This window comes from Microtus ochrogaster, chromosome 2 (genome assembly GCF_000317375.1).
Source record: "Microtus ochrogaster isolate Prairie Vole_2 chromosome 2, MicOch1.0, whole genome shotgun sequence".
Taxonomy (NCBI): Eukaryota; Metazoa; Chordata; class Mammalia; order Rodentia; family Cricetidae; genus Microtus; species Microtus ochrogaster.
In genome coordinates, this window is record NC_022010.1 from 29,757,583 (window position 1) to 29,778,245 (window position 20,663).

The 20,663-nt window shown below is 48.8% G+C and overlaps 1 protein-coding gene across 2 annotated transcripts in view; it reads right to left on the minus strand.

Annotated features, from left to right (window-relative positions):
• The window catches only part of Slc7a1 (solute carrier family 7 member 1), a 69,947-nt gene that overhangs the window by 13,510 nt on the left and 35,774 nt on the right, over window positions 1-20,663 (minus strand). For both annotated transcript variants that reach the window (XM_005344718.3, XM_026785069.1), the window contains 5 exons: window positions 9,492-9,875; window positions 5,747-5,905; window positions 3,350-3,524; window positions 1,109-1,227; window positions 323-545 (listed from right to left, as the gene is read on the minus strand). In XM_005344718.3, the coding sequence (XP_005344775.1) occupies window positions 323-545; window positions 1,109-1,227; window positions 3,350-3,524; window positions 5,747-5,905; window positions 9,492-9,861 (1,046 nt within the window). In that variant the 5' untranslated portion in view covers window positions 9,862-9,875. The remainder of the gene's footprint in view (window positions 1-322; window positions 546-1,108; window positions 1,228-3,349; window positions 3,525-5,746; window positions 5,906-9,491; window positions 9,876-20,663) is intronic.

The following is a 20,663-nucleotide window of genomic DNA, read 5'->3' on the forward strand; positions in this document are numbered from 1 at the left end:
TGGGGTTCGTATACACAAGCCACACCACTGGCATTGGGATGCTGGGGTTCGTATACACAAGCCACACCACTGGCATTGGGATGCTGGGGTTCGTACACGCAAGTCACACCACTGGCATTGGGATGCTGGGGTTCGTACACACAAGCCACACCACTGGCATTGGGGTGCTGGGGTTCGTATACACAAGCCACACCACTGTCATTGGGGTGCTGGGGTTCGTATACACAAGCCACACCACTGGCATTGGGATGCTGGGGTTCGTACACGCAAGTCACACCACTGGTTGTGCTGGGGTTGGCAGCACTCAGGAAGCTGCTCTCACCTGGCAGACAGTGCGCAAAGGGAGCCGACGGCCACTGCATACTTAGCCCCTTCCCAGCCACTGTACTTGAAGGCACCGGGCAGTGGGCTGTCAGTGTCAAGACAGCAGTAAGGCATCATGAGCGTGAGGGCTGCGGACACCCCGAAGTAAGCTACGAAGCAAATGAGGAGCGATGCCACGATGCCCACGGGAATGGCCTTCTGGGGGTTCTTGACTTCTTCGCCTGGAAGCAGCAGATGTCAGTTGGTGAGGGAACCAGAGCAAGAGGTGTCGCATTCTCTACATGATCACACTAAAGCGCATGCCCCACAGGGCTCAGCCTGCCCTTCCTGTGACAGAGCAGGGCCCTGGGTAACGCCCGCCACACAACCACAGCCTGAGGGTGTTCCTGACCTCTCTATCACAGGTCAGCTAAGGGAGAGGCTCGTTTCCTTTGGCTGAGAGAAGCTGAGAGGCTCGAGGGAGCCTGACCTTGTCCGTCTGCCAGGACGTTGTTATTACAATGGCCTGGGCGTGCAGATATGAAATCAGGCTGCAGCCGCACTGTCATTGTCCCATGCTAACGACACAGCCCTGCTGACGTCAATGATGTAATTTCCTGTCAGGCCCTGCTCCTAGGGGAGGTCAGAAAGCAGCAGAGAGAGTAAGAAGAGATCAGCAGGAAACGACAGACCTACACGGTTACTCCTGTGGGACCAGAGCAGCGAGTGGAGTGTGCCAACAGGAAAGGAATTACTGGCGGTGGTTGCAAAGGAGCAGGGCCCCACGGGAGGGGAGTCCACATACCTGTGGTGGCGATGCAGTCGAAGCCCACGAAGGCATAGAAGCATGTCGCTGCCCCTGACAGGACGCCAGAGAACCCAAAGGGCATGAACCCTCCCTCTCCATGTTTCACGTTTGTGTCACTATGGGGGAAAGAAAGAGAAAAAAAAAACCCGCAAAGATTAGAACACCTGCTGCACAGCTTCATTTGGGGGAACAGCTCTGCTCTGAAGAAAAAACAAAACAACACAGTGCTTAAACCTCCAGTCCCCAGTCCCCCAATGAGGGCGCTCAGAGGATAGAAGGCCTCTCCTCTCCAGGGCCCAGGGCCCAGGGCCCCAATGGCACACACTATTAACTTTTCCAGAAACATTTTCTACGTAAAGAGTTTGATAGGGAGAGGCAGAAGTCTGATGGGACACGGGAGAATTTCGACGCTGGGTATGAGCTCTTCCCGGTCTTCTCCCCAGGAAACCCTCGGCTGGGAACACTACTCTGACCCAGGCCCCGTGTGCACCAGGAGCTTAAGTCTAAAACCAGACCTTTCTAAACAAAATAAGGTTTTACACAGGCAACTGATTTTCGGTCAACCGCCCCATTCCTTGAACTCCCGTGTAAATGGGGGGAAATGACTGCAGATAAAGTGTGGGTGTTTGCTCTCACAAAGATGGCTGGAGGGTCCTCCACGTGAGGGAGTCTGGGAGGAAGATGTGGGGCTGTCACTGAGGGACAAGCAACTTCATATGTGACTACACAGGGCTAGTGTGAAAAAATGCAAATCTATAGCTGGAAAAGGGGAAATGAATAAATGAATTAGATGTGACCATTTATAGGCTACGAAAATGGAAGAGCTGGGCGCCTGGCCTGTAGAAAGCTGCTCCTAAAGCAGCAGTCCTACCCAGGCAACAAATGTCACCCTGTCTGGGAGGTCCGTGGGTGCTGTGTAAACCATCCCTACGGTGGCCAGTGACGGGACGACTGGGAAACGCAATTACTGCTGCTAGCCCATGCGAGCTGCTGTTACAAACGTGAGCCCTCACTCGCCACCAGGAAACAAGAAAAGCCCTTGCTATCTTACTCCCGCCTGTAATAGCAGCCAATGATATGTGACCTCCGGAGTTTCCAAAGTCTACCATGGCGCTTCAAAGCATATTTTGAGTTGGCTTCACTCCACCCTCAATTCAAACGGACCAATAAATGTGGCTTAAATATAACTGACTCCAGGATGTTTGGGAACGAGGCAGTAAAAGTCCACATTTCTCCACAGCAGAATTTGTAAAAGCAAAAAAAAATACTTTTATTTGAACTGATCATTAGATGATAGTAGCACTGGGAGTTTTGTGTATCTAATTCAACACCTTCCTATTTCCATTGCAATCGTAATAAAGGTTGTAGCCAGTGCCCAACGTGGTGTTCACGACGGCTCAGATCTCTACCGCGGGCAGCACCTTCCAGCCTCCTCTGTAGCTACATGTGGCTAATCACTGGATCCTGGTGGAGAGAATGAAGACGGGGGTAGCGGGTAGAAGCATGTGGATGGGCTGGGGAGGGGATGTGGAAGAGCTGTGCCAGGCTCACCTTCAGACACTGTGGGCATACCCTGTCTGTACCTTATTCTAGTTTCCCTTCTGGAAAAAATCTAGGGTATGTTCACACACCCCGTCCAGCACTAAGGAGTGATGGACGCCAAGAGTCGTCACCACACAGGACAGAGCAAATGAAGACATCTGGGCTTCCGAGGTGGCCAGCCGCTCTCAGGGAAAGCCACAGTGTCTCACAAAAGTCCCCTCATTGTGGCAATTTCAGCACTAGCCTTAATAAAAACAGAACCACAGACAACTTCCCCTTGTGTGTCCTGAGACACAAAGATGCAGCTGAAAATTTGACCAAGATTAAAATGACACTAACTATTGGGCTTTGTTTCCTCAATGTCTGGGACTTGCAGAAAACACTGTAGTGCGGCGGTGCTGAACACCTTTGGTCCCAGCACTTGGGAGGCAAAAGCAGGTGGATCTCCAGGAGATGGAGGCCGGCTAGGTTTACACAGTAAATAAATACATTAATCAATTATCTTTTAAAAATAAAACTCTTCAGCTACTTCACTGGAAAAGGAAAACAAAGCAAAGCACTTTTACAAGATAAGTTAAAATCACGTAATATTTAAAGGTATGTGTTATCCTATAAACTGCATCACCTGTATGTGACTCAAAATACCAAATACGGAGAACTGTCGCATGCCAAAGGAACACATAAAAATAAACTCACTTGTTCCCACAGAGAGGGCTGGATCTATTCCAGAAGTCTTCCTCCTTGAGCTGCCAGTTTTTAACGGACCCTTTGACGAATCCCGACACCATGATGAAGCACAGGACCAAGACATTAATGCAGGTGAACACTTTATTGACCATGGCTGACTCTTTGACACCAAGAGTTAACAAGCCTGAGAAAAGGCACAAACAGAAAGCCATGTGGAAGTGTTGGCCACGTACCACATACGAGTTCTGTTCATTCAGGGACAGGGACAAAAAGACAGGGGAGGAGGAAGACAATGGGCACGGGACCTCCAAAGATCTCTGAGTCTCAGGGAACACGGCTGAACTGTGTGCTGCTCTAGGAGCGGAAATTGAAACAACCACAGATAGTGAGATGCTCGCGTTCCGAATCCTTAGGGATTGGAGGAGGGCACTGTGCTGCCCTCAAGGTCTGCAGAAGTCTGAACCATGGCAGTCAGCCTTCCACAATGAGCAAGCCCTTGGTGGAGGATGGGCAAAGTCTTGATACTTGCATCAAGCAGGGGAAAGAGACTACAAGGAAGTTAAAAGGAATTTATTCTCTCTGAGGAAATGTCATTTGGTTCAATTTCTTGGTGGGATGAGGGGTTTATCGATGAGGAATGACGCAGGTTTACTTGGCGATACCAGTCATGATGGCAATGACCATTTTTTGTGTTCTAGGAACTGGTAGCATATATGGTCCCTTCTCATACTTAGTATACATAAAATAATGTCTAAGTTTGACCAGCTCTAGCTCATAAACTCATATTAAAAAACAAAACAGAATAATCAAGTGACCCCAAAACATCCTCACAGCCTTGGGACTCCCACAGTTTGGAATTTTAAGCGCCTCTCTTACACATGCGCAAGCAAGCACGTGCGCGCGCGCGCGCGCACACACACACACACACACACACACACACACACACACACACACACACACACAGCGCTCATGTAGTTAAAGTATATTCCACTAGGTGGTGCTGTTGGGAGTCAGAGCACTTTCAAAAGGTAGGGTATACTGGGAGATCACAGTTATGGAGGCTGCCCTTGAAGGGAATTGTAGAATGTAGGGCAGGATGGGGCCCCTTCCTTTCTTTCTCTGTCCAGTCATGAATGAACAGTTTGACTCAGTCTCATGGTCCCATGAAAATATTCCTCCACACTGCAGACCTGAAACAATGGGGCAAGCTGACCGAACTGAAGCCTCAAACACTTTGAGCCTAAATAAACCTTATTTCTTGAGACGACACGAACTACAGTGATAGAAAGACAGTTATCACATGGCTAACTTGTGATAGACTTGAGAAGGGGGCCAATGTCACCCAGGAACCAACCAGTATGATCTGAGATCATGCCCTTCCCATTGGCAACCTCTACACATTTATTAAAAGCCATTGAACACATCAGATGAATTCAGAAATACTGAAGGAGTCAATAATCAGAGGGGAACATGCCACTATGCTCCTGTGTGTTGTTTTCTTCAGTGTCCCTCCCTCTCGTGTTCATGAAAACAAAAACCTAACTAGAGTAGTGCAAACATATTTTCTGATATTTGCTTCTGCCAGCTGGACCGAGAATACTGCCAAGGCTGGCCTGCGTGAGGTGACTTCGGCTGAGCAGTGTGGAAGGAAAACTATGCCGCTTTCAAGATTTATCCAGGACTTCATAACTTCTAACTATGAACTATGAACTATGAGAACTATGTTCCGTGTGGGTCTAGCAAATGCTCTGTGGAGAAAGATGCTCATCTGAGCATCTGGGACACAGACCACTGTCACCAGCGAGCAACTGCCATTGGCGGTGTCCTGCAGCACCTGGAACTTTGAAATTCTGCAAGCACGATTTACACAGTGACAGGATGTTTTCATGGTTGCCAAAGTGTCAGTAAAACCGCCCCAAATGCCTTAGAGCCCAGGCGTACATTCCTCTTCCAGAGGGCGCTCACTGCCCCACGTTTTCCTGGCAGACGAACTACTATTCAAATGGTCACCTACTGAGTCAAAAGGAGGGATAGCCTTCAGTGCTAACAAGACCCCACCGGAGACTGCGCCACAGACCTCAGCAGTTGTTACACAGGCCAACTCTGGAATAATCTGTAAGCAACCATGGAGATGGGGAGAAAACAAAACTATCTACATACATTACAAAAAAAAAAAAAACCATAGAAAGTTGGGAGAGGCACCAAAGAGACCAAGCAAGCAAGAGAGGCTGGGGTCTTGCTTGGTTGTTGGTAACAGCACTGGTCACGCCTGGTGAGGCTGAGGGTTCCACCGCTAGTACCACCAATACATGAACGGATAAATAAGTGTAAGAAACAAAGTAATCTTACAACAGGAGTTTTACCCATTGCCCCCAACACAGCCTGTCTGTCAAAATGGGGCTTTACCTGTTAAGATGAGGATTATAATCACAGCTAATATGTCAGGGTTTTCGGCCAGCACCCCGGGGGCATTCAGGGCCATGTGATTACGTGAGAACTGTCCAATGGGTTTGCCTATGAGCTCGTCGAACGTCGCACTCCAGGCTCTTGCCACACTTGAAGTACCTGCCACAAAACACACAGTGACAATTAGAGGAGTGGTGGTTAGCGGAGGTCCCTCCTCAGGTCTGCCGTGACAGCGCCCATTCAGGGTCTTCTTGCCACGTCGCCATGGAGCTGCGGAAGCTGAACCATAGCCTATGCTACAACAGAAGGGGCAGCTCGACAAGCCTGGGGTGGGGGTGGGGGTGGGGGTGAAGCCAGATGCTCCCAGGGGCTGCTGGAGGTCAGAAAGAAGTACATTGTATCTATACTGTGTTTCAGGGGTGTGTGTGTGTGTGTGTGTGTGTGTGTGCGCGCGCGCACGCTACATTGATGTACAAGAGTAAATCTTGATCATAAATTCAGACTTCGGATTTTTCAGCTGTGTATTCATATAGCGACAGCAAAGTGCATTCAGTAGAAGCCGCACTCTGAATTTTATCGTTTAAGGGTCTAGCAATATTTCGCCTGTAGCAATGCTGGAGAGAACCAATGACCAGTCAGCCCTGCCCTTGAGGGACAGGAGTGGGACGCTGCCTCTAGGTGAGGACATTGTAGTTTAGGTGGAGGGTCTGCACTTGGACTGCCTGTATTTTCACTATATTTATATTTTCAAGGGGAGCGTTGATTGGCAGGGTCTTGGCACACAGCCTAGGCTGGCCTCAAACTGCCTCAGCTTCCCAAGTACTGAAATCCCAAGAGCATACCACATTCATTTTGATATTTTAGTTATATGATCTATGTATTAGTATGTAACACTGATGAGCGGGGAAGCATCTGGATGTGCAGGTAAAACACACAGCATGACATGTATGAGCGTGAATGTGTGTGCATGTGTATGTGTATATCACAATAAAATAAATAAATAACTGCCCTCCGCAATTGACGCAGCCTGACATATTTGTTCGTTTGATTTACTCAAATGACTAACACCGACAAGTCAGGAAACCGACTTCCAAATGCAGTCTGGTAACCACTGCTCGGGAAGTCCTCCCATGAACCCTTGGCAGCAGGGAAAATGGCATCCATGCCCCAAGAACTCACCTCAGAGGTGGTCTACAGATGAAGTGACATCATCTCTGGGCCAAGCCTATACCACCCAAGCCTGCCACTTTGTACCTGAACCCAGAGGTCATGGTTTCCCCCAGACTGCAAGACCATGGTGAAGGCTCATCTTACTTCTAGGAGCCAGACCCAAGTGCCCTAGCTACAGAGAACGAGGGGGATGTGCCCCAACAGCCGGCAGTACTGTCTGCTCTCATTCCTTTTCTTTGATTCTGAAGATGCCCGCTGCCTCTCCGGTGCTGTCTGTTAAGAAAGGGCACTGGAGGGCCAATATTTGCACCTGGCCTTTTCCTTTCATTCCAGGGGCCCTGCCCAGGACTAGGGTCTGAATTGACCATAGAACGGAGGGGGATCCACACAAGGACTCAACTTCATTATTTGCTCTCCTGCTAAGTGTTTTTCCAACAACTAAAAACTTTAACCTCATTTTTCACCCACTTATTAGGAATTCTGTGCACGAAGGCTATGAGCCTAATGGAGAAAAATGGTCTGTCTGCCCTGCCTGCTCAAGGAAGCCGCTTGCTGCAGTGAAGTTCCAAGCCCTGCACTGCGGGATACACCAGCCTTCCTTCCCAGGCCACCCTGTTCCCATTTCAGAATCACAACTTTAAAATGCATAACCATAGTCACGTTCTTTAAAATCGAAAAACTCTCCTCCCTCAATAGCAAAGCCGAGTATTGATTCCCAGCTCGTTTTCATGAGTCTCAGAACTCTGGGACTCCGGGAAAGACTGTGATTTTGTTGGTCTAACAGCAACCAACACTTAAAGCTCACGGCTGTTTTACGCCCAGGTAAACCGCCTGGAAACGTTAACAGCCTATTTTCAAAAGCTCCGCTCCCACTGAGAAGTGTTGCCATGTGAGCGGCATTTGTGGTTGCAAGGCTGAAGGCTGAACAGGAAAAGAAAAATGATGAATTTTACATCAGAACCACTAGAGCGAGCTCTGCTGGCTCGCAGACACTGGAGCTGCTAGGAGAGAGAAGAACCACCTGAGCATCGGTGATAGCAGGCTATGGCATCCCCCATGCAACCCGACAGGACCAGGAGGTCCCTGAAGGCGGCGACAGGACCATGGCCAGGGTTCGTTGCAAGAGGGGAGTAGACTGGATTTCACAGGCGGTTGTGTTTAATGCTACCGCTTGGTGATGTATATAAGAAAGCCTGGGTGGGCCGGGCGGTGATGGCTCACGCCTTTAATCCCAGCACTTGAAAGGCAGAAGCAGGTGGATCTCCATTGAGTTCGTGGCCAGTCTGGTCTATGGCGCTAGCTCCAGGACAGGCACCAAAGCTACAGAGGAACCCTGTTTGGAAGAAAGGCTGGGTGGGATGGAGGATCAGAGTGAACAATGGTTTAAAACAGGCAGAAATTTAGACCTAGACCTTCTGCTTCTTAAGTAGCTTCAAGGGGAAGAAACTGTGGCTGTGTCTACAAGTCCATGTGTAATTATTTATGAGAACAACAAGTATAATCCAAACAGTGCAGAAGGTCATGCAGTAAGGTGTCTTGTACTTATAAACCCATAGACACAAGAAGAAGCAGTCAATGGAATATTGCCATGGAGAAACCATTATGATATTTTGATTTATAAAGAGAATACACACACACATACACACTTAGGAGTTGGGAGTATAACTTAGTGGAAGGACATATGTCTAGCATATGCGAGCCCCTGAATCTCTACTCAATCCTAACTTGTTAACAATGGGAAGGCCCTAACTGTTAGCATCACACACCTCCAGTAAAATGGCCAGAGCAAAGTGATACTCAGTAAATACTGTTTCTGCTGGTTATCAGGTTGGGTGTTTCTATTCTTTGTACTTTTCTGTCTCCCAAAGTGTCATCTATGGTGATATATTTACTGCAATGACGGGAGGTGGGGGGCTAGCAAAAACAACACTATGTTTTAAAGTTAGAATTATCCTATGCATCCAATGGATCAGCAAGGATGGTCGTAGTTGGCCTGGCTTGGTCCCCGCTCATGGGTTAGCTTTTTGTCAACTTAATACAAGTCACAGTCATGGGGAAGAGAGAGCCTTAACTAAAGGGTCATTTCCACCAGAATGGCCCGTAGGCAAGTCTTCGGGGTTTTTCATGGTTAATGATGGATGTGGAGAATGAGCTGACTACGGGTGCCAGCCACCCCAGGGCTGATGATCCTGGGTAGCATAAGTGGGCAAGCCAGTAAGTAACGTTCCTCCAGGTTCTCTGCTTCAGCCCCTGCCTCCAGCTTCCTGCTCTGACTTCCCTCACTGATGGAATGCAATCTGTAAGCTGAAATAAGCCCCTGTGTCCCCAAGTTGCTTTTGGTCTTGTTTGTCACAGCAACAGAAAGTGAACCAGGACAGATGCAGATGAGTGACATCACAACAGTGACTCCTAAAGACCCCTTATTCCCTACTAAAAGCGAGAGGTACACATACAGCTGTCAAGCTGGAGGCCCCTGGAGATACACTCAGTCAGTCTTTGGGGGAGAGGAGAGCACCTGTAACAAACAGGGGTCAGAGAACAAAGGCTGCAGGCCGGAGGAGACCCAAGGACATACCAATGATGTAGGAGAGGATCAGGTTCCAACCGGTGATGAAGGCCCAGAGCTCCCCCACCGTCACGTAGCTGTAGAGGTAGGCTGAGCCTGTCTTGGGGACGCGGGCACCAAATTCGCCGTAGCACAGACCAGCCAGCACCGAAGCCAGGGCAGCGATCAAGAAGGAGATGACGATGGCGGGACCAGCATTCTCACGGGCCACTGCACCAGCCAGGACGTAGACACCAGCACCCAAGGTGCTGCCTACCCCAAGAGCTACCAGGTCAAAGGTGTTGAGGCAGCGGGACAGGCGGCTCTCCTCCCGACTGCAGTCCACCACCTTCCGACGCAGCATCTGCTGGCCCAAGCCGAGCAGGTTTTTGCAATCCATTGTGCTGAGCAAACCTGGCAGAGAAGAGAAAGACTCAGTCTTTGGTTCAGCCACTGCCACGTGTCACCTGCAATCTCACGTTGCTGCAGGATGGAGCACAGGGACGAAGCCCTTTATAAAAAACATCACTGCTACAACATTTTCAGCTTAGCCTCCCCCAACAACAGTCAGGATTCCATGGAGACGGTCTCGGGGTTTTCCAGGACACACAGATACACAGAGTTGCCCTGTCCCAGATGCCGGGGCCTCCACATTCATTTTAGTTCTTATGGGTACAGGTGACAGCTAATTGAGTGACATTGTTCCCAACTTCAGCTGTGACTTATACTGTATTATAACGAAACGCAACCAAATTACATAGTAATTACTAAAACCCCTAAGTCTTGAGCAAGCCAATACTCCCGAGCTCAGCGGCTCTCCACCCGTGGGTCAAGCCATTCTGCACGTCAGGTATTTACATCACGATTCATAACGGCAGCAGAATTACAGCAATGAAGTAGCAATGGAATAATTTTATGGTTCGGGGTCACCACACCATGATGAGCAAATGCATTAAAGGATCGCAGCCTTCTCAAGGTTGAGATCACTGCTCTAGACCGTGGGGTCCACCCGTAGAATAAACAAACAAATAACAGAAGAAACCGGGCACAGGCTTTATGTGAAGTCTGAACTATCTTCACCGTCTTTCTTTAAACATAAGCTGTCTGTTTCGGAGGAAGAGTTTACGTCAGCAGCAGCAGGCGTGTGCAGAGAGGAGCCACCAGGACAGCTTCGGAAGACTACAGTTATTCTTTCTTTTGCCCTTCAGTTGGTCTTTTGTTGACCTGACTTAGGTCAACAATGAAGTAAGACGCTGATAAACAGAAGTCTCAGGTCTGGAAAAGTCTGCTCCTAACCACCCACGGCAGCAATAGCGTGCCTGTCTCCTGACATCACCACAGGCTCCAGGCCACGAAGTCACTGCGGCTGTTTCTTCCTGTGTTTTATCTGCTGGCTCCGTAGAAAATCGTATCATCGAGACCCGTAAAAGTTTTAGTTAGACCTGGGAATCCCCCCTGTTGGATGAGGAAAAATAACTTGTAACTAGGGTCAAACAAGGTCACAGGGGTCCCAGTGCTCTGATCCTCTTCTGGGATCCAGGCAGCCCTGCAGGTGGGAAGGAAGTGATGGCCCCCGACACCTAGGTGGGGGTGGAATCTCAAGGAAATGATGGGCAGGTCACAGAGAGGGAAAATCCCAGAACCCCAGAGTGTGAAGTCCATCTAAGAGAGTTCGATGGCTTTCAGTGTCTACAAGGAAGGGATTATTTTTGGATGCTGCTGTCTGCTAAGCGGGCAGCGTGCCTGGGAAGTAGCAAGCTTCCTGAACATCAGGCCAAGACTCTGGGTGCCAGGAGAAGTAGGAAGTACTGAGTCCTGATACTACTGCATACAGGGGGCACATGGACAAAAATCAACTGGCGAGTAAGTGCTTAGGTTAGCCGTTGACAGCGAAGGTTCAGCTTTGGCAAACGACCCTGCTGCACAAAGCCTGTGCTTGGGTATGAAAAGAAGGTCGCAGCCCTAGGGGTGGGACTCAGCGCTTGAAGTCTTGCCCAGTATGCATGCTGCCCCTCACTCCAGCCCCAGTGTGTTGAAGAAAGTAAAAGTACAACTTCCCCACATCGCCTCTTGAGAGCCACACCCCAGGAATGGATTTCGGCATAGTTCCCTTAGCGTAGAAAGTGAACTCAGAGACCTCAGACCAGGACAAAACAGCTCTTTTGGCTAGGCCTGGGTGCAAAATACTTAGGGACAGACCTACCTGGGTCTCCACCAGCAAAGACAGGACGCCAGCGAACACCCACTCCAAGAACCAACTCACTGATACTGCAGGGACTTCAAAGTCGCCTTCAGACTGAGGATCATTAGCCAGATAGAGAGGTCCTCCTGGTCTCCAGGCATTGTGAGGAGGGTAAGAAAGTGTAACCACAGGGCTGTCGTTCACATCCCCCCAAACACATGCAAGAAAAAGGCCCTCTGCCATTGGCGTATCCCTTGGTGACAGGGAAGTGAGAGGGGGCACAGCTGGGAGCAAGGCTGTGCCAGGTGCTGTGGGCTGCTGAAGAGGACACTAACTATCTCCCTAACTGAGACAGCAAGGTGTCCATTTCCGCCCTGTGGGGTGAGAGGAGATGCGATACTAATTCACTACACCCACGGTTTATTTTAAGAAGCACCCTTTGTGTCTCTTCAGAGATATTTTAAAACTCTCAGGAAGATGATGTCAGTGATTTGGATGCATCGGTCCACCTCTTCCACTCAGGCGAGGCCTCCGCAGCAGGACTTACCACCAGCAGTTGTGAAAGAGATGAGGTTTCTCTGTCTAGAGAAATCCATTCATTTACAATCCCAGCAGTAAATCGGAGGCCGACTTCCTGCCGCTGGGACTCACACAGGAAGTCGCCAGGTGAGGAAAGCAGGATCTAGACTAGGCTAGCCGTTTCCGGCGGGAGGGTGATGTGCACACCGCATCCCGACTGATGTTTATTACAGGTATTGATAGGAGTCTTTGCAACGTGAAGTCTCTGCCCCGTCATATTCCATACTGATTGTTACAGAACACTTGCCTTAGGAGCGATGTGTTCCTTTCCCACAGAAACTCTATCTCCAAACTGTACCCTAGCTATTGCCAAGTACAAACAAAAGTCAAACAGAGCTGGAGAGCAGGCTCGGTGGTTACATGCACTGCTCTTGCAAGAGGACCCGAGTTCAATTCCCACTGCTCACATCAGGCTGATCACGAATGCCTGTGACTCCATGCTCAAGCGCATCCACTAGCTCTGGCCTCCTGTGGATGTGTGTGTGTGTGTGTGTGTGTGTGTGTGTGTGTGTGTTACACACAATTAAAAACAATAACAAATAAATCTTTCAAAAAACAGAAGTAAAATGACTGGCTGTGGTGGCACACACCTTTAATCCCAGCACTCAGGAGGTAGAGACAGGTGGATCTCTGTGAGTTCAAGGCCAGCCTGGTCTACAGAGCAAGTTCCAAGACAAGCTAGGGCTACTCAAAGAAACTCACCTTGAATAATAATAATTAATAATAATAATAATTATTATAATAACAATAGAAGTGAAATGATCCAATAGGCCAGGGCTTCAGAAAGACTTCCTTGAGCTCTATATTTTAAATCTCAAAGCAGAGAGTTAAGAGTGATATGAACTTTTTAGTCTCAAATTTAATCTCTGATTCCTTCTGGTCTGATGGTGTGTGGAGAGAGGGGTTAGAAAGAAGCTATTAGACACTGTCCCCAAATGCCATCCTTTAAAACTTTAACACACCCGTGTCTTTCTGGGTTTTCAGAATGGCCTGTGCCCTCATGGCCAGCTCCCGCCTGCTGTCTGGTGTGACACACTAACCTACCATTCCCGCGGGGAACAGAAGAAAGTCTGCATTTGTTCAGGGTTTAAGAAACCACACCACACAGTCGCTAGAGACAACACAGGAGCTGGCCAAGCCCTGCAGCTGTGGACCGTGGCATGTGGGGGCTTGGAGCTTTCATATGAAGGGCGGGATGCTCACAATATAGGGACCTGCTACCAGGTCCAAAAAAAAAAGAACATTGTAGGATGCTGGCCATTGTGGAGGAGGAGCATTGGTGACATGATGAAGGAGAAGGTTATGGAGAGGAAGTGATTTCAAGGTAGAAAGGAAAAGGGAAAGAAGACAGTCGTCATGACTATGGTGGTTTAGGATGAAAATAGCTCCATAGGCCCATAGCGTGTGGCACTACTAGGAGGTGTGGCCTTGTTGGAGTGGGTGTGGCCTTGTTGGAGTGGGTGTGGCCTTGTTGGAAAGAGTGTGCCTCAGTCTCTTCTTGCTGCCTGCAGATCAAGATGTAAGACTCTCAGCTCCACGCTGCCATGTCTCCTTCATGATAATAATGGACTAAATCTCTGAAACTGTAAACCAAACCCCAATTAAATGTTTTCCTTTATAGGGAGTTGCTGTGGCCATGGTGTCTCTTCACAGCAACAGAAATCCTGACTAAGACAATGACCATGGCCAAGATGATCAAAGAAGTGATCAAAGGAATCCACTTCTGGTCTGTGGTGAATTCATGTGTTCACAGGCACTGGGTTCTTGACCCAGGGGATTCAACAGGAACAAAACACAAAAGAGCAAGTCTGAGGGGAGGCTGTGAGTCTGGGGAGCAGCGGTATCAGGAGGATACACCTCAGCCACTTAACACACATCTCAGGAGAACCTTCATTCACAGAAACCACGTCCATAACATGTGGACGGCACTAATGGATCAACACGCGAAAGAGCCACAAATACTGACTGAAACTTCACTTCATTCTGGATGTCACTATGTGAAAAAGACAGGAGAAAGTGTCATCCCCCCCTCACACACCAGTCTAACAAGAACCATGAAGAATTTACAGAAATATTAGACAAAACAATGTAGCCTTTAAAAACAATCACACAAGCCAGGCGATGGTGACACAATTTTAAACCCAGCACTTGGGAGGCAGGCAGATCTTTGTGAGTTTGAGGTCAACCTGTTCTACAAGTCAAGTTCCAGGACAACCAGGACTGTTACACCGAGAAACCTTATCTAAAACAAAACAAAACAAAAACCCAACAAATAAAACCACACAGGCCTGGAGATAGGACTCAGCACATAAAAGCATCTTCTACAAGACGTGGCCCTCTCCTGAGGCCCTCAAGACACACCGAATGGCTCTCTCAAGCCTGTCACAGTAAGGCACAATGCTGTTGTGACAGCCAGCAGTGCCCGACAGTTGTCCAGGTCTTGATAACTTTAACCTCAACCTCCTCTTACACCATCAGAAAGCCCGAGAGCCTCATTATCTTCTTGCTGATTCGAAAGGGGCCAAAGGCAGACCTCCCATCCTAAAACTAAACTCGTGTCATGCGGGGGAGCTGCAGGAAAGAGGCCTGGGGTCGAGGGCCAGACATGGCTTGGGACAACTTTCAAAAACCATAGGGGAACCACCAGGGACAAACACCCAAGAGAAACAGGAGGGAAGGAAGATTTCCTCTGGCTTCACTGGTTCCAGACCTGAGGAGGAACGTCACAGCATCTCAGTCATGTGCTACAGCAAAAAGTTTCCTCTCGGGGCCAGAGAGAGAGCAAAGAATGCAGCCAGGACGAGACACAGCCAGGAGAATGCCCCTGTCGCATTTCCCCGAGCAGGTCCTGTGTTATGGAATAAATCCTTTTCTACTGTGTCTTTGCCAAGGCACTGGCTGATTGGTTTGATAAAGAGCTGAATGGCCAATAGCTAGTCAGGGAGAGTTAGGCGGGATTTCTGGGCAGAGAGAGAAGGAGAGGAAACAGGAGGGGCAAGATGGAAGAGAAGTAAAAAGCCACGAGGCAAAACATAGATTAATATAAATGGGTTAATTAAGTTATAAGAGCTAGTGGGACAAGACTAAGCTAAAGGGCAGGCTTTCATAATTAATAATGAGTCTCCGTATCATTTCTTGTCAGCTGGCAGCCCAAAGAAAAATCCACCTACACCACTGTCAGCTAAGAATGCCACTGAATCATGAAACATCAGTGGACTGCTTCATTGGTTAAGTAGAGGCTTCATGATCCAATAACCTCTCAATGATGAGACCCACCCAATACACAGGCCTTTTGAAGACACTTCGCACCCCCATGCTAACAAACTGTTCTCCAAGGTACAGATGTGGGGTGGGAGGGTGGGGGAGTGGGGGGAAGAAGCCACTAACATAGCCTCAGCCATGTAAGAAGTTAAGGACTTTCTCATGGCTCCAAGATGACAGAGCAGTATCGAGAGCCCACAAACACCTTGCAGAGGCCCAGACAAATAAGCCTGGGTGTGACTAACTCTGGCTGTGACAGAGGCACCCAGCCTGCTCCCTAAGGACCCAAGGCCCTCTTCTGCCTGCGCAGGCACTCACACACACATGGTTCACACACACACACACACACACACACACACACACACACACACACACACACACACACCATGGAGATCACTATCCCTGCCTCAGCAATGCAGGTCTTCTGAGGCCCCAGCAGGATAAAGCATGGGGGGACGATGTAAAAAGTCAACTGTGCTTTTCTTAAAAGCCACCTTAGAATCTCTATCACCACATCAGTGTCACTGTTTTCCTTTGAAATCTTGATCACAAGACAGGCAGGCCATGAGGTCGGCTCTGGCTTCTTCACAGCAGTGGGGTTTGAACCTGCTTTGTCACAGAGACCCCACTAGTTCCATCTGCCTCACCACACACAGGCCTTCTCAAAGCCGATAGCCCAAATCAGAAACGACCCACCCCGAGTATGGAAGACACCAACCAGAACAGCGACACAGATCCTCTCAGGGGCACACATGGACAAGCATGTGCACGGGGTACAGAGGCTCCCAAGCCTGCCAGGGGCAGTCCCAATGGAGCAGGAGTAACTGGGGTCTGGGTCTGAGGAGCAGGAATGCCCATTAAGTGGACTTCATCCGTCTTCCCCTGAGATGGAACCCGGGGGCCGTTACTTCCCTGGGCCTTCAAGATATCCTGAACGGTGACAGCAATTTTCTGTGGCTCCTTTGAGAAACATGTTGAAAGAGGACCAGGAACAATAATAAAGCAGAGCATTCCATGCAAAAATCCATTTCACTTTCGATTGGCTAGCCAGCGAATATTTTCCCAGCTCGTTCATTTACTCAGTCAGCTCGACCTTAACGAACCTGGGCTGGTCCCCATATACATGCAAACCAGGGAACACACCTTACCTCCTGGACTTTTAGAAACTTCACTCACTCCTCCTCAAGTCTTCCCACCATCACAAACAACATAGAAAAACAAAACAACAACAGCAACAAAAAACCATGGAATTCCTACAAAATCCAAAGGTTCAAAAGCAGACAAAGAGAAGAAGCTGCAGAAAAGGAGTAATCAAGGGAACTGAAGAAAAAACAAAACAACACAACTTGGTGAGCGGGGCCTGGTAGGAAGAAGCAAGACGAGACACCCGAGCCAGGCCAGGCCCATGCAGTGTGTCTTTAAAGTCAGAAATTCAGCTGTCTGTCCTCTTATAAGGAGAGAAGGGTGGAGCCGCGATGGTTATGTTGCTCAACTCACATAGCTCAGATGTAGCAGGGCCAGGACCTGAACGCAAGTCACCTGCTTTCCAAAGCCGGGTTCTCTGCCAGGGCTAACCTGACTCGGTTTGGGTTTGAAGTTATTGTTTATTCTTTGGTGCTGGGGATGAAACCCAGAGCCTCAGGCACGCTCGTCACACCACCAGTCACCTACTTGTCTTGTGTCAATCGGAGTCCAGCCATGTAGCCCGACTGACCCTGAACCTACTTTAGAATCCCAAGCAGCCAGGACAAGCACGTGAAACCTTTTTTCATTCCTGCCTTGCCGGACACAGCTTTGTCCAAACATGCCTCCTGCTGCCTGGCAGCTCTCACTGGGTCACCCCATCCGAAACCTACAAACACAGAATGACTGACAGGCATTGGGGAAACACAGAACTGAACTGATCCCTCTAAGCACAGCAGAAGGACTTCGAGGGTATCACCCACGCCCTCCTGCTGCTGGCTGTGAAGAGGGGGAGACTCCGGGGGAGGTAAACGTGGGTAGTTTCAGCTGCATGAACCACCCAGGGTTGTGGTAGGAATATTCTAGAAATCATAGAGACATGGGGGCTTGGAAAATGTATGTAGAGGGAACTCCAGACAAGTCAGAGTCAGAAAGATCAAACACACTTGAAGTATTTTCTGTCTGTAAAATAGAAGAATATATATTTTTCATGGCAGGAGGACTGAGCCTCTCTAGAGGATTATAGGCCTCTTATTTCCTGAATTTTTACTGTTCCCCCCATAACAAGTGTGCAATGCTTCTGAAATCACTCTAATGAAGTCAACAAACAGGAGGGAAAAGGGATGATTAGAAGATCCCTGGCAGGGTCAACCCATCTCATGTCTACATAGGAAATGCTGGTAATTAGGTCTGTGCGATTCTGTTATGTTTTTTTCCATCTCTGTGCAGGTCTGGAAATTTCCAAAATTAAATACAAAAGGAACCAAATTCCTCTACAACTAACCCCGAAATGCTTGTAGCCCCACACCAGACTCCACTCCACACCCCACGGAACAGACCACTTCCAATATTATTAGTCACTGCCATGTACTGAGTGAGCGAAACAGTCTTTTGTAGAGAGTCAGGTTGGACTGTATTTGTTGTGGATTATTCCTTCACACTGTGTGAAGGTGTGCAATCTTAATTGGTTTAATGAAAAGCTAAACGGCCAATAGTTAGGCAGGAGGTATAGGTGGGACTTCTGGACAAAGAGAGCTCTGGGAAGAAGAAGGCAGAGTCGCCAGGCAGACAGAGGAAAAGGAGGCGCAAGACGGAACAGGGGCAAAAAGTCATGAGGCAAAACATAGATTAATATAAATATGGGTTAATTTAAGTAATAAGAGCTAGTCCGAAATAAGCTTAAGCTAATGGTCGAGCTTTCATAATAAGTCTCCGTGTCGTTATTGGGGAGCCGACAGTGCCAAAGACAAGTCTGACTACACACATGAAATTACTAGTATTGAACCGTTTTTATTGGCTTTATAAAATAGCCAAGAGTAAAAAAGACCAGGGCTGCCCTCTCCAGCTGTGCTTTTGCTTTCCTATATTTCTTTTGAGCTTCAGAATTAAGACAGAAAAGTCAGCCACCTCTCCCTCAAGCTGGTACTGGAGGAGCCAACATGAATTCTGAAGATTAGGCTGGGGGGGGCAGATAATTCCTAGATTATCCAAAAGCTCATGGCTGCTGTGCTAGAGTTGGAGAGATGGGTGGAGGCATTTCCCAGCACATGTTTTGTGATGCAGGCTGTGAGGGGCCTAGGGAATTTTACTCTCCAGCCAGTACTAGGGAGAAACAGCACACACACACACACACACACACACACACACACACACACACACACACACCCTGCAGCTGGTACATGGGGCAGCAGACAACTGCTGTGTTGGTTAGAAGCCAGGGAGGGGCAGGAGGGAGGGATGGGATGAACCAAACCCTAGGAGTCTAGCCTGGCCATGTGACTCACTCCTTGAGATTCACACCTCGACTTAGGGGAAGATTAATTCAGATTTGTCGTGAAAAACACTGAGGTGGGGGGGCGCCCAACGACTTCCCGTTGCTGGGGTACAGCATCCTGTTTCCACGCCTCCTTGCACAGTATCTTAATCTGATTGGTGAAAGCATCTTTGCATAAACAAATGTTAGAGCCTACTGTACTTACCTGCCAGTTTTCTCAACCCTGTTTCCTCAAAGAGCCTTCAGGTACACAAAACACACACCCCTGGTTGCCATGGGTACTATCTAGGCAGAAGTCGTGCGCAAATAACCCCTACACAGGAAATGCCACCTTTTGTGGTAGGTCTTCCTGTCTTATTCCAAGCCACACTTCACTGGTGGCCAAAACTTCAGACGCTCACTCTGAAAGGACGGAATTTATATTCTGAAATATTCCTTCAGGCCAAGCCTGTCCTCAGTCTTCAAAATCTCCTAATCAGAGCTTCCCTGCCACAGGCTTCCTCCTGTGTAGTGTGCATACAAGGCCACCCCGGGAGGCCTCCAATAGAGAAAGTTTGGTCTGCCTAAGATTCCTTCAGAGAACAGGAAGAAAAGGGCCAGTTACACAAAGGTCTTCAAAGATCAGAATGCTTATTATTATCTAAACGATCAGAGACCAGCACAGAGGCCAGGTGGAGGTGGAGAACGGCACCCAGAATGCTGGAGGAATTCTAAAGGAATGAAACTAACTGCCCCCTGGGAGAGTGTTGTGGCCACCAAGAACGATTTTTATCATAGGTCAGTGGCTATGTCAGCTGCTTGCTTTCATGGTTCTAATGTAACACGGTAACCACACAAACTCCAGGACCTGAACTTGACCCACAGCCTCACTCAAATGACAACGTTCTAGACTAGACCCAACTAGGTGAAATGCTCCCTTCTTTCTGACAATTGATTCTACCTCCGAGAAGAAAGCCATAGATCTATCTGAGGCTTGTGTATGAGTGTGTGTGTGTGTGTGTGTGTGTGTGGTGTGGTGTGTGTGTGTGTGTGGTGTGTGATGTGTGGTGTGGTATGTGTGTGTGTGTGGTGTGTGTGTGGTGTGTGTGGTGTGTGTGTGGTGTGTGTGGTGTGTGTGTGGTGTGTGTGTGGTGTGTGTGTGTGTGTGTGGTGTGTGTGTATGGGTGTGTGGTGTGTGTGTGTGGTGTGTGGTGTGTGTGTGGTGTGGTATGTGTGTGTGTATGAGTGTGTGGTGTGTGTGTGTGGTGTGGTGTGTGATGTGTGGTGTGGTGTGTGTGTGTGTGTGGTGTGTGGTGTGTGTGTGTGTGTGTGGTGTTTGGCGCTGGGAATGGAATGTAATAGACACACTGCTGCATTACACTCCCAGCCCTTTAAAGAACTCCTAAAACCAGAATCCAGATACTTCCACGTAGGTCTTAACCAAGAACCACTGTCGCCCCCCCACCCCATCACCAGATAACCTACGTCGAGAACGCCTCGATTGCTACAGCAATGAGAAAGTCCTTTACGATTCCAGAACACGTTTTCCCGTACAACCAAAAAACTAAGGCATTTCTCAAGAGTAGCCGATGCCACCATGTTCCCCCTAAGGCTGCGAATCCTGGAACGGAGCCACCAGCCAGCATACTAACGGGCCCAGAGACCCTAGTACAGCCAGCTGAGCTCTCCCACATCCCCATTCGGACAGCCTGAAGCAGCCCTGGACCTCAGAGACCCTTAGAAC